General features: G+C 34.4%; 1 protein-coding gene across 1 annotated transcript; it reads right to left on the bottom strand.

Annotated features, from left to right (window-relative positions):
- Positions 1-13,762: 13,762 nt before the first annotated feature.
- Positions 13,763-15,374, bottom strand: LOC149191329 (uncharacterized). The gene has a single exon (XM_089406220.1). The coding sequence runs from the start codon at positions 15,214-15,216 to the stop codon at positions 14,272-14,274; it is 945 nt and encodes a 314-aa protein (XP_089262346.1). The 5' UTR covers positions 15,217-15,374; the 3' UTR covers positions 13,763-14,271.
- Between the last annotated feature and the right edge of the window lie 408 nt (positions 15,375-15,782).

The raw sequence follows: 15,782 nt of genomic DNA, 5'->3' as shown, positions 1-15,782 counted from the left end.
ATGGTTTAGATTACATTAACCAATTCAAATAGTATTAGAGTTTTGAATTGAATTTTAAAAAAAAAAAAATAAAATTGTGGCATAATGTAATTATTTTGGTTTATAAATTTTTATTTAATTAAATTTTGATTTCTTTATTTTTAAATTTTGTTTAATTAAATTTAAGATTAAAATATATTAATTAATTTAAATAGTAGTTTCAATAAATATTATGATATTAGTTTTTAAGTTTTCTTTAATTAAATTTAAAAGGTTAAAATATATTAATTGATTTAAATAGTCTTTTTAAAAAAATAAAATTGGGTATAGATATATTAAATATGTATATGTTTACAATATAAAAATTTGGGAGTTATATCTTTAAAGTTCAGATTTATTTAGATATCCAAAACATTACTAGCTTTAATTTCCTATAAACCATAGACTAATGAAAGATCGACACTTGACACAACTACAACGTTATAATGAATTGATAATAGAATGACCAAGACTTGTGAAAACATCATCATTACAAGACATAAGACTTAACATAACATCCTTTCTACATCGTGCATAGAAACAAAATTCCTTTTATGACCTAGCAGGGAATATCAATCACTATCAGTGGTTGGTTGATTGAGGTCAATCTCGCACTACCCAGTAGCTTCTTGGTGATTGGTTGAGCCCACTTGAGCATCCTTACTTAGCTTCAGATCCATAACCATGCTCCTCAAGGTGTCAGCTTCATCAAGAAGATGAGAAAACTAAAATTGGAGGGACAACAGCTTGTCTGTAAGCTCAATATGGGAATGAGACATCTGGAATAATTTTACTTTCAAATCATAATAATCAATGTGGTGGAGAGAATCATGGGAGGACAAGTGGTGCGAGAAAGGAATTTCATCCGAAGAGGTCTCTAAATCAAAGGCTTTGTCCATTGTTCTATGAAAACTGGTGACCAGACCTCAGAGGAAGGGAGGAGGAAACAACATTAAATGAATGCTCTCCCAATTTAAGATTAAGAGAGGGAAACAATTTACCGAATGGATTAGAGGGGAAATAGAAACCAGACTGACACTATTACCAAATTTAGAAAGCCACTTCACAAATTGGACCTTACTGAGCTTTGTCACATTCCCAATTTTAATCCTATGCCCAATATTGAAGCCGAAGTCCCGAGTCATGAAAACTTGTGCCAAAAGTTGGCTACTAATTGAACAAGAGAAAGAAGAAATAGAGGTACCTTCCTTGTGATAGAAATGAAACAAATTGAGAGGAGAGAGACCTAACTTCTCCGGGTCTAAATTTTTCTATGAACCTGAAAGCCCCAAGCATAAGAATTCCAATGAACAAGAGTGATTTTCCCACTCTAACGCATACAAGAAGAAGAATTGGAGCCAAAATTGGAGCTATGCACAGAGTTTCCACAAGAGAAGTCACCTTGACGTCACAACTAAGGATTGAGAACTAACCAGGACCAAAAATTCCAACCCCTGAGAGGGAAACACTCTTGGAGGAGGGAACATGAGAATGTATGGCCCAAAGAAGAGGTCCCTTACGCATTTAACACTTCCATCTCTGTCAGCCCACACATATTTCATTATCACAACTATACATTTCCCTTGAATTCACTCAAACTTCATCATCATTATGTTGCTTGGAGTATATTGCTAATTCTTGAGCAATTGTTTTTGATGTTTTGAGCATGCAATCTAGGCAAGATGAAACTTGCATGAAAAATGCTTCCATAAGAGAACTCATAATGGATAGAAGGAGTGCCAAATAAACCTTTCATATAGATGGAGATGGATTAAGCCATCATTATTTTATGTGGTATTTATTCGGGAGGTGGGTAATTCGAATCTTGGGAGGGGCCAATATCTAGGAGACCCGAACACCGGCAGATGAAAGAAAATGACACAACATTCAAAATATGTTTGGAATGCACAAGGAAGATCACCATTCAAGAAACAATTGACTAATTGAAAGAAACTTTGGCCTCTACATTGTGGAGGATGAATCTTACCTCTTACAAAAGGAGGCTTATTATTTGTAGCCTTTTTAAGTTACATTACCATGGGTGGGAAAATTTATTTTGGATAATACTATGGGTGATTTATTTATAGCCTTTAGTTACATTTCCATGGTTAAACACCATGGGTGATTTTCCATTCAGATCATTCCTCCCCCTTAGGAAGAAATGGTCCCCATTGTGTGAAGTTCCCTTTGGAGAAGCCTTTGTCAAAGATGAGTTGTGAATGGCCAAAAGTTTTTCAAGACAAGGGTTTTGCATGGTTGACCCATAACCGCGGATTTGTGGATGACCTGTAACCATGATACACGAAGATCCAAGAATAGAGATACCATGTAATGCTTATGAGCCTACTGTTTTATTGACAGTGTGTGGCCAAGCAAATGGATTTTGATGGCAAGGGTTTTGTGTGGTTGACCCATAATCATGATGAATGAGGAGTTGAGGATAGAGATACCTTGTAATGTTGGTGGACCAACTGTGAGGTGGAAAGTGTGTGGTCAAGCAAATGGACTTCGTTGGCAAATGGTTTTGTGTGGTTGACCCATAACCGTGGGGCTTGAACCATGATGAATGAGGGTCCGAGGATAGAGATATCATGTAATGCTTGTGGGCCAACTGTGAGACTAATAGTGCATGGCCTAGAAAATAGACCTTGAGATAGTTCGCTTGTTGGTTTGCCTAGTATAAATATGATGGCTTATGTGTTGGCTTATCTTTGTATATTCTCACTATCCAATGAGATGTTGTAAAGGGTTCCTCCAAATACTCAAGTTTCACAATTTTTATTCCCTTGACAACAAAGGTGAAGCAACAATTAACATACCACTTATCATTTCCTTTGTTGGATCCATTCTCGAAGATGATGAGAGGCTTTGTTTCACCATTTTTAACATGAGGCAGTGGCATAAGCTGCTTACCTTGTTTTGATTGACTATCAACTACATAGGAATACAAGCCCATGCCAACTATAGCAATTAATATTCCTAAGATACTCCACAAACTAAATGGATCATGAAGTAAAATGTTTCCAAATGCAGGAACCAAGCAAGTCTTCAAGTGTCCTTGAACTTCATATGCAACAAGAGATGTCTTGACAATAATTGAAATTGTACTCCAGTTGACAATCACAAAGATCAAATAGGATAAGAAAATTAAAACACGAGGCATATACCTAGTTGCAACCATATTTTCGTTTGTCAAAAACCCATCAACGAAGGGACAAAGTAGTTGCTTGATATAAACTTTGAATCTTCTATGGATGATGTTTGTCATAATTTGTGCAACGCATGTGCAGAGGCATAGGAAAGGATAAACTATCTCTTGCTCTCTAAGGCCAAGCTTAGGAATTTTATCACAGAATTCTGCTTCCACTACTGCTTTCTTCAAATTCCCAATGAGCACACCAAGTTTCTTCACAAAATGAGTAGCTTGCTCACTCCTGAAAGCCTGCAGCTTTGTTCGAAGAACCTTGTCATCCCCAAGATAATCCTTCACAAAGGGTTGCACCATGATTCTTGGATTTTTAGTCATGGTGTATCACTTCTCGAAGGTGTTGATGATCGTGCAGATGTCGTTGTTGGTCAGGGTGTAGTCCAAGTTTCCAACATGCAAGGTAGATTTCAAAGGAACCAACTCGTTGTTTCCTTGCTTCTGTGGTTGGGATTGGTTGTCCACCATAACGGAAACCTTGATATTTTGTTTGTTAAGGATCTTGCCTTGCATTTCCATGACAACCCTATAGGTGTTCTCTTGCATCGTGAAGAAGACAAAGGTGACACCCTTTCCCTGAAGAGAGTGGTGGTCCTTCATGACGGTGACCTTTCCTACCTTGTCGAAGGTGCTGAAGACCCTCCATGACTCCAGATGCACTTCCTTTCCATAGATCTCGGAAAACATGACACGGGAAATGAGCTCGATATCTCGAATCTTGAGCCTAATGAAGGAATTAACCATTGGGAGTTGAATCTTGGAAGCTTCAAAGATGGATTCACAGAGAAACCATGCCATGGGGGAACACATTAGGAGAACCATGTTGTGTGATAGGCTCTTGCACTCAATGGACATGAGCATGGAAAAAGGAAGTGAAATTTTGGATTTATGCATGGTGCCATTAAGATTTGTGGCCATCGTATGGTGTTCTCGGCCTTTGGAATTGCACTTTCTAATCACCAGCTTATGAGAGAAGAGTTTGTTGCTAATATCTATGAACCCCATATTGAATGACCCTCTCAGTACAAAGCTCATTTCACTAGCTCTCATATGGGTAGGTATCGCAAATCCCAGGGCCATGTTTATGCGACCCATTTCCAATATGAGTGTGTCAAGAGCCAAAATGTTAACTAGGATCATAAGAATGATATTGAATCCCAAGGGACTACCTGATAACTTCCCTGCCTTTTGCAGGGCCAACTTCATGAAGTGCTCAAGAGAAGCTTCCTTAGTATTTAGGCATGGCAACCCATTCATGAAAATAAAAGACTTTGTGTTCGCCACATAGATGTCCTTCAACGCCTCTGGATCTACATGGGGACTACTGATTACCATAAGGGAAACAAGGAAGATGCCCGTAGAAGCTCTGCAACATGAGGACATAATCATTAATCATTAAGGGCCATTGCAGCGAGGTTGCCTACATTCAAAATGAAATGAATCTTGACTAGTTTTAATGATGTAACGTACCTACTGATCCTACCCAAAAAATTTAGCCCGTAGGCTTCATAAATTTAAAATTTTGTTTGTTTACTGTTGAGATTTAACCAATGTCAACGGTATCGTTATATCAACACTATTGTTCATACAACTATACTCATAGAATTATCAATTTCATAATATTAAAATTGGATCCGTGATGTGGATTTTTATGTTCATCGACAAGATTTGCATATCAGATCAATTATTAAGCATACTGCACATCTGGAGAAAGGATTTAATGTTATCATCCCAACTCTTTGATTCACTCATAACACATGAAGAATCTCTCACGGCATGCACCCTATAAAGTTCTGAGGTTAACCTACCCCATCATTAATGAAGTTTTTATATTAAGTCCATTGTGGCTAGCTTGGCCATGCATCAGTTTCATAGTCCTTCAGACATAATCAAAGTGCTACTGACTCAACCTTTATTTCACATGCATGACTAACTAGTCTAGTCTCCATGGATGTAATCCTTATGACATGCATGGCATAGATGACTTGAACCATTGACTTACATAATTAGATGCATTATTACCTATGGTTCTGCATGCACAGATATCTCCTACCCATAACTATCTCAACACGAATAAAGATGATTTCATAGTAGTATTAGTGATCATTATCATAAATGAATTGCAATTATCATCGACCAAGGCCTATGGCGAAATCAAAGAATACTGACATATATCTTTGTGCAAAAAGTCCACAGTAGATGTCAATCATTCTGTAATACAAATGCATAGCACAGATAATTGGAATCTTATACTAGATAATATCAAGTGCTAGAACCGAACTATATATCTCATGCATCATATTAACACATAAGCCAAAGTGGGGTAGCATATCCATTACTGCATCAATTTCACATAATATATTCCTCTACTAATTTTAACTTGGACTACATTAATAAGCCATAATTGCCATATGCATCCATTTTAATTATCTCGTAAAATCCATTAACTCAGATAATCTATAACAATCACATGCAACTCCGTCATTACATCTACTAATGATCAAGCTTAAATTCAACGGTTATTTCCACCTTAACATATGACTATCATAACAAGTTAGTACCAACAATTCTACTAATGCACAATGGTCTCATGCAGATTTGATCATGAGTAGGCTAGCTCCTTGGCACCAGCACTAACAGCTACCTACTATGATTTCACCACTATCATGGATACATTAAAAGTCACATGCATAAGACTGCAATTATTTTCATACATACAGATAACACAACATCTATACAATTGAACCAAATGATTTAATGACATAGAGGGTAAGAGACCAACATACAAAACATCCCACACATGTGAATCCAACTAAAACATCACTTGGAGAGCGGAGCACCACCACCCAACCATGAATCACCTCTGATTCCCCCCGAGCCGAGGTTCTCGCCATGGATCAACTACCCCAATTGATCTATGCCATGGGTATTTAATACCCTTTTTCATGATATAGTTTCCATTAGCGGCATCCCGCTTTTATGGATTTTTCCATTTGCCTAGGCCTTTCTCGGAAAAGCTCACCTTTATCTCCCGCGAGACTTTTCCTCATAAAAGCTTATCTTTATCTCTCACAAGGATTTTATGTTTTTTCCTTGATGGATATTTATCTCCAATCCATCCAGCTTATCTAGAATCACATCTAGAAGCTTATCATGAAAGATTTATTCCTATCCCATTCCTCAATGGAATTTGGAAAGAATCTCATCTCTTGGTGTCTCACTTTTCCATGTGATTTATTTATTAATTTATTTAATAATATATACTTTCTTTCCATATTACACATCACACCTAGATTTTCTTAGCTTAGGTTTACAATAGTCTAACACACAATGGAGGGGTGTTACAAATGACCGACATGATCAAGGAGCTCTGATCGGTGGCAGTTGCATTCCTAAGTGACTAGATTTACAGAGTTTTCATGATGGGATAAATCAGGAGAGCACCAACAAGGTTGTGAAAGCCTATTAATCTGTAGCGTTTCTTGGATTAGCTTATGGTGATCCATATATGCTCAGCATTAGGTCAACCCTAGCAGTGTTGGAAATAAGATCCGCAAATGTGCTTCGACATGTTCCATCAAATAGTAGTCTCTGTGAGGCTGAATTTTTAGAAAGAGAACCACGTTGTGGGGATTTTGTAGTCGACCCCATTAGTGAAGAAAAAAAATGGCAATGGTGGATGGTGGTCGATCGAGGCAGGGAGGGTGAAATTTCATTGAGCTAGGTGTCAGACATTGAGTGAAAAAAAAACCCTGCAGAAAAATTACCCTCGGCTTACCACTACTAGATTCCCACACATACTCACTTCCCCATTTGTAGAACAAAGGATGATGCGTAGATCTTAGAACTTTCACTAGAAACCCTTAAAACTCCAATTGTCATGGAGTCGAATCTAGCTCTGATACCATTGATCTGAATCTTGGGAGAGGCCAAGATCTAGGAGACCTAAAAACCAGAAGATGAAATAAAACGACACAACATTCAAAATAAGTCTGGAATGCACAAGGAAGATCACAATTCAAGAAATAATTGACTAATTGAAAGAAACTTTGGCCACTACATTGTGGAGGACGAATCTTCCCTCTTACAAAAGGAGGATTATTATTTGTAGCCTTTTTAAATTACCTTACCATGGGTGGGAAAATATGATGGATGGATGATACTGGGTGAGTTATTTTTAGTTACATTTCCATGGTTAAACACAATGGGTGATTTTCCATCCGGATCAATGGGATTAATAAGGGAGAGAGGATTGAAAATATTACAAATAATCATGTCTTGAATCTAAGAATAATTACACTTAACCATATTAGTTAGAGTCTTTCAAATGCTTAGGGAATCAAACAATTGGATCTGAGCTCATTTGTCCTTATCACAATTTCTTCCATTGAACAAGCCACTTTTGCAAAACATATATGCCTCTGAATTATTGGCTCTAGATATGAAATGAGTCTGCACTGTGGAAGGCTAACATCAAACCTCTAATTCTTTGGAGAATTTTGGAAAGAGAACTATATTTTGGGAGCTTGTTAGAATTCAGATATTGGATCATTATTAGGGAGTCTCCTAATACGATAAAATATTTCACTCCTTTGTCCTTAACAACGTATAGTCCCTAGAGAAGACTATACATTTCTACTTGGTTATTTGATCTTCTTCCTAAGTCCCATGAAAATTTGGCTTCATCTATGCCATCGAGATTAAACAAAATCCCTCCCCCTCCCGTCGCCCCTGATTTAAATAGTATTTTTAATATATATATTTTTAATATTTTTATATGAGGTGGTAATTGTAAAAGTATTATAGAATTATTTTCACTAACATAGCAAAAGCATATATTTTATAATAACAATTCAAAATAACAAAACGTAATCAATTAAAGTACTAAGGAACTCCAAAACTATAATAACAATGTAGAACGGGAAGATAGTCCTCTTTCTCCAATTATGAAATGTTGTAAACAAAAAGAAAACTCCTTTTCCAATATCAATATCTATCATATATTGCAAGATACAGATTACCTCATCAACCATCTTCTTTCTCCAATTATGAAATGAAGTAAACAAAAAGAAATCTCCTTTTCCAATATCAATATCTATCATATCTTGCAAGATACAGATCACATCAAATATATGAATATTAATGAAAAGGCTCGAGAGTCCCTCATTTGCATTTGAACTTGCATGCTTATTATATAGTCTCTTATTTCTCCAAATCAATGTGGGATAATGGTATTGTCATACATACGAGGTATGTCAATCCTATTCATCAGGTAAGAATACTTTCTAGTTGGTGTTTGGACTACTTCATTGTGCTACGAAACTTCTAAGGGTATCACCTCCATGTTGGATATTAACTCAAAGTGAATTAGAAAATTGCATTGCAACATCAACATTTGAAACAATTGGCTAGACTAATACATAGCTCTTAGGACTTACTGATATTTGAACATTAGCTTTGGGAAGTGCTATCAACTTCCCATTTTTAGAAAAAAGAACCATGAAGCACCCAATATGTCATGCTTATAAAGGATATCGGTTATATAAAGTATTAGATGTACTCTAAAGAATTAGAAGAAATGTGGATTCCTTAGAAGTCATGAGGAACAAGTTCACTGCAACATCTTTTCAAGCTTTAATCTTGTTTCAAAATTCATGAAATTAAATGTGCTGAAATTACAATTCATAGAGTAAAATCATGGGATTTCATGGAATTGAATCAATGGTTGTAGTTTTGGAAGCTGAATGTAATTTTATTCCAAATTTGGCATTTAATTTGCATAGTGGAAACTAATCCATGAGTGAAAAAATTTGACATTCTATCTGCATAATCAAAACTAATCCATGGTTGCACTCACATAGGAAATTTAAAGTAAAATGAAATTCTTCTAATAGCTTGAAGATGAGTTCATAAATATGAATAGAAAAAATAAACTAACAAGTAGCATTCTAGATGATGTCACTAGCTACTATGTTGATTATTAAAATATTAGGTATATATTATAAAATATATAGCATCAAGGAGCATTAATAGTTATATATTATAAAATATATAGCGTCAAGGAGCATTAATAGTTTTATATAAGGAGAAAGAGAATTTCTTTTCTGAACTTGTAAAGGGTTGTAGCTCACGCATACGTCGTATCTGATTCGAATTGTCTGGTTTCTCTACAATTCGTGGTATGGGCATACACATTCTTATACATGTATTTTGTAATAACGCTAATTCAGCAGCTTGATACCGTTTATCCATATATGGAATACCAATTTCATAAACGATCATACCACATCTGATTAAGAATCTGGCTATAGATATTTCTATTAGATTATCTCCCATGAAAAAGACAGATTTTCCGCGTACCAAATCAAGATAATCTTTTAATATTACCTTTCTGGAATTGTGATTGTTATTTTGTAACTTTTTAAAATTATACAACCATATAACTTATATTACATCATTTAATATAACATTTTTACTAATATGATTTATTCCATTATTATTTTATATAAATAAATAGATAAATATAAATACTCAATTATTATATTATTTTGTAACTTAGTAATCGGAGAACGCACAGTAAAACCCATTTTTCGTCAACGTTTCAAATCCCAACAATCCATCATCAGGACTATTTTGAATGTTGATAGAAGAAGAGCTCAATTGTGAGAATTAAATAGTTATGAGGTGAACTGTTTTGTTTTAACTAAGAATGAAGGTCCGCTGCTTAATAATTAATTTTATCTAAATATTTAGGTCTTTGGTAAATTAATATTAATAATAAATAATAAAGGTGAAATTTCTTTATAGTAATTAATAATATTTCATAATAATTAATAATTTTTATAATAATAAGTAATTATTATCTAATAATTTAAAATAATTTATAATCAAAATAGTTAATAATTTTAATTTTTAATGTTTTTTTTTTAAATAATTTATAATAATAATAATAATTTTATGATAGTTTATAAAAATAATAAAAATACTAGTAATAACTAATAAGTATTATAATAAATATTCACTACTATATTATTAATATTTATAGTTATAAATAATAAAAATATTAGTAATAATTAATGTTATAATACATATTATTATTATAATAATAGTAAACCATGTTTATTAAATTGATTATTAATGAGATTATTTTTGGGATTAATTAGATTTATTTTTAAGAATTAATAATAGTACTAATAGTTTTATAATAATTTAAGATAATAATGATTAGTAATAGTTTATAATAATTTTTATAATAATAATAAATAATAAGTCATAGTGATAATAATTAATAATCAGTAATAAATAAATATTATAAATAATATAAAATTATTATAAATAATATAATATTTACTAATTCTTATTAATTAATAATCAGTAATAAATAAATATTATAAATAATATAAAATTATTATAAATAATATAATATTTACTAATTCTTATTAATAGTTACTTATAAATAATAAAAGTTAATTTTTGATATGAATTAATAATAATACATAATTAATAATAATATTATTGGTTTTGATTGATTTGTTTTGAGCTTGTAATATTATTTTTTGGAAATGTTATTGTTATTTGGCAACTTTTTAAATTTATATAACAATATAATTTCCATGGTTTTTTTATTAATATAATTTATTTAATTATTATTTTATAGAAATAAATAGATAAATATAAATACTCAATTATTGTATTATTGATTTTGATTGATTTATAAGATGATTATAATAATTTTGATTTTTTATTTTGGAATCCAAGATTCATAAAGATATTTTTGATCTTTAACCTTTTATCAAAATGATCCTATGTAAATTTATGCAATATTAAAATATTTACATCTAAAAAATTTGGAGCCTTTTTTTTGGTAAAATCCAAAAAGTTAAACTAAATACATCCTATCAAAATAAATATGTTAAATCAATTCCCAAAGTCTTCATTTAACTAGAATGTTTTTTTGTCTTGAAAATCATGGAAATTTTGGCAAGATTTTGATGACAGCTCAGTCGTTTTTACGCAGCAAAGCTGCATCTTTACAATATTAATACGTGTACCTGTGGGTTATGGGCCCACGTATATATTAGAAGCCTTTGAATTGGCGGACTTTACACAAAACCCATCCAATCACCGGTCGGTCAACAAACAATGCAATACAACAAAACCCAACCAACGAACGCCAGTCCCACTTTAATGTTTAAGACCCGGAACTCAAAAGGAAATAAACCCGTGTTGATAACACATCGGGTCCACTTGGCGCGTTAACCCATGCACACATTCGAGTGCGCTTACTGTTCGATCAGACACCCAACGAATGGTCTGGATGGCCAGAACTCAACGAGGTCTTAACCTTGTTGTATAAACCCTCATCGCGTCCGATTTTGAAATTAACTCTTGTTCATCTTCTGACGCGATATGCGTTCGATCAACTATTCAACGGATGGTTCGATCCTTTGGAACCGTAAACTCGATTTAATGATTTTCTCGGGTCCATTTTTAGATTTAAGCTTCAGCACCTGTAACCATGCGATGACCATTAGATATATGGATCTGTTGATCAGACGATCTAGGTCTACTCCGAGGTTTCTCCACAAATTTGTCAGGTTTCTCATGTTCCACCAATACTATCCGTCGATCTAGACGATCCGACGGTTTCCGCTGTGCTAGTCAATCGACCCCAATCTCGATTGAAACTCTCCTTCGTTCGCTTATTGGTGGAATTGCGTTAAACACACAAATTAACTCTGCCATACTCTGTCTAAGGCACTCACATCACTCCATACAACAGCTCACTCTGATATCGTATTATCATTGGATCGCCATTGATCTTTATGGTGATTGATGGTCGATCAATAAACCTATAACACATGATTTAGCTCTTCCATCAGATACATCCCAATTATAAGTAAAACAACACACACACACATGAAATCCACATGACATGTATATTTCAATTATATACAGAATTGATTACAGGCTAGGGCATCTCAGCCTTCGTCACAAATTCCCATGTGGCTACATTGTATCCTATCTCTCTCTCATAACACGTAGCTACACAATTTATAGAAATAACTACAGAACCATGGATCATTCTAGATCCATGATCTTCTCCTAAGATCGCTCAAACCAACCCCTAAATCTCTCTATATGCATACATGGCAGGTAATTACGTTAATTAAGCCTTCTAGAGACTTATCAATTCCATCAATTTAGCTCTGTTTTAAACAGAATTTGCCCTAGTTTACAATGGTTGTTCATGTTTTCCCTTTTCACAGCTTTAAATCAAACTCGGTTTAATGATTTTCTCAGGTTCGTTTTTAGAGTTAAACTTCAGCGCCTATAGCCACGCGATGACCGTTAGAGCTATGGATCTATTGATCGGACGATCCATGTCTACTCCGAGGTTTCTCCACGAATTTGTCAGGTTTCTCATATTCTGCCAATACTATCCGTCGATCTAGACGATCCAACGATTTCCGCTATGCTAGTCAATCGACCCCAATCTCGATTGAAACTCTCCTTCGTTCGCTTATTGGTGGAATTGCATTAAACACACAAATTAACTCTACCATACTCTGTCTAAGGCACTCACATCACTTCATACAACAGCTCACTCTGATATCATATTATCATTGGATCGCCATCGATCTTTATGGTGATCGATGGTTGATCAATAAGCCTATAACACATGATTTAGCTCTTCCATCGCATACGTCCCAATTATTAGTAAAACAACACACAGACACACAAAATCCACATGATACGTATATTTCAATTATATACAGAATCGATTACAGGCTAAGGCATCTCAGCATTAGTCACAAATTCCCCTGCGGTTACATTGTATCCTATTTCTCTCTCACAACACGTAGTTACACAATTTATAGAAATAACTACAGAATCATGGATCATTCTAGATCCATGATCTTCTTCTAAGATCGCTCAAACCAACCCCTAAATCTCTCTATATGCAGGTAATTACATTAATTAAGCCTTCTAGAGACTTATCAATTCCATCAATTTAGCTTTGTTTTAAATAGAATTTGCCCTAGTTTACAATGGTTGTCCATGTTTTCCCTTTTCACAGCTTTGGATTTAAATTTTGATTAAGGGTGCTCCTATGCTCTTGCATCACATTTTGATAAAATCATTTTTGTAAATACAGGTTATAACCATCCAACTTCAAGGTTTTGGGTGTCTTAGATGTTTTTGATGGTACTGAATCTATTTCCACCATCAAAAACATGATTCAAACACTGCTACAAGATTTTTTTAATTTTACAACAATTCCTCTAGCAAAATAAAAACTTCCATTTCTAAACACTCAATTTATTAAACATTTCTTTTAATCTTAAACTTTTAAAGGAAATAATTAATATTTTCCAAAATGTAATTTTCTTTATATAAGCTTCTGCGAAATCAAAATATTTACATCACAAGAAATTGAAGCTTTGTCAACTTTCCTTTCGTTATCATAAAATTCAAAAATTATAAATTAACATAAAATTAAAAAATTATAATAAATACATGGTGATTTTATCGCACTCCCTTCAATAAATATGTTAAATTAATTTCTGAACATATATCTTATTACAGTTCCTTTACACAAAATTTATAGGATTGCAGATACCAAGAATACCATGGAATCGTACAAACGTTGCCACTGTTATTTGGATTCTGAGATATGCCATGAATCTGCAACAGAGAGAAAGGATGACCGGTCCTTCAGATACAGATAACACCATCACCAAATGGCCGATCGTCCAGATGCAGATAACACATCACCATCACATAGAGGATTTATATATATATATATATATATAGATATTTTCCTCCGCAATTGATGTTTGCCATTCAGTAAAAGATACTGTCAATAACTTACACTCATGGTGTTCTGACTGCTGAGAAAATTTAATAGCGAAAGACCAACCTCCTTCTTCCCAGAGTTGTTATGCAAATCTGACATTGATGCTCTTTGAAAAAACCAAAAACACAGTGATCCACAATATACATAACACCGATCATTGCCGTGCTTGGCAATGGCAGTCCATCCATCAAGTTCCTTCCGACAGAATACACGAAATATTGACACAAACTTTCGTGAAAGCCTCCACGATAATCCCATGGTGCTCTGGAGAATTCAAGGAGAGGAAGCATTCCAGAAGCCCTCTCAATTCGGAGGGCTGATAGATATTCTTTTCAAGAATCATCTGAACCATGGAACACCTGAAATCAGAGTATGGATCCTCTGACCTTTTCACCTCTGCAAAGCTTTGGCAAGCTTTACCATGGACGCTGCAGCAACGTCCCTGCAATATCCCAACATTCCCCTCAACATCATGACTGCAAGCACATTCTTCGCATTTTCGCGCCCACCAATTACAATTTACTAAATCATTCTCAGTCTCATTTTCAGCGTTCTCCCTGCTGTGAGCTGCTGAATTAATATTATAATTCTTATTATACATTGCCCCGCAGGTCTCTGGTTCGAAACCCTCGGCGGAACCGCTGGAATTTTTACCATTTGAAATTGGGGGTTTAAGCGCAGGCAAGTTAGCTGCAGCGCTAGAAAAACGAGAATTCATGGGGGAAGAACCAGACGAAGGCACTGAATTATAATTACCATGATCCACAGTTCCTTCCCCCTTGGTATTTTCATTTTTCTGGGCACGGCTTTTTTTAACCCTGACTGGTTTTTCTTCTTCTTCTGTTCGGAGCCGGTGCGAATTGCTGGATGATCTCCAGCATCTGCAGCCGACGTCCGACACAACCTCGGCCTCTCTGGTGGCACGCGATTTCCCCTGTTGTTGATTCTTTGATGGGTAAGCAATATCGAAGCTTTTGTCATTCAAAGGCGAAAGGCAGAACTTATCGGCTGTTGCCGGATCTTCATTTGATTTTTCGTGGACCTCTGCGACTTCAATTTTGCTTTTGCCGGGAGTATCAGCGGACAGGCGGAGCCATTGGTGGGAGCAGAGGTTCAGCTTCAATCGACCCATTTCCAATTTCTGTGTTATGGGGTCACTCAGTGTCTGTGGTGAAACTGTGAAACATTATTAATACCAAACAGATTGTGGAGGAGACGTGGGTTCTGGTAATTGGTGGAATGAGTCGTGCAAGCAATTCGAGATTACTTACTGACTCTTTCACGACTCATTGGAATCGTCTGCTTTCCAATTGGATTCTATTTTTTTTTATTGCTTGCAGATATCGATTCTTTAATTTTATTAAATTTATTAATTTTTATTAATTCCTGCGTGGTAGACATCACTCGTGGGCAAGCAACTTCCATGTTTGATTTTTTAGATAACAAAATTAAATTGCAATGGGATTGTATAGTTTGAGGCTAATTGATATTTGATAACATTTAATTTCATTATTATAATTTTAAAGTTGACGATATGGAAAGTTATTCCTTCCCTAATTTGTTTTAAAATAAATTTGATTTTGTTTTTAAAAAAAAAATTGATTAAAAATTTGTCTTGCTCGAAGGTAAGACAACTCGAAATTAGAAATATTTGGTAAGAATGAAAATTTATGTGCATACTAATTACTAAGTAATGAT

This window comes from Pinus tabuliformis, chromosome 2_2 (assembly GCF_031772625.1).
Source record: "Pinus tabuliformis cultivar Carrire ecotype Pingquan chromosome 2_2, CPIR1, whole genome shotgun sequence".
Classification (NCBI taxonomy): Eukaryota; Viridiplantae; Streptophyta; class Pinopsida; order Pinales; family Pinaceae; genus Pinus; species Pinus tabuliformis.
The sequence above is the reverse complement of the archived record's forward strand: the minus strand, read 5'-3'. Positions and strand labels throughout refer to the sequence as shown.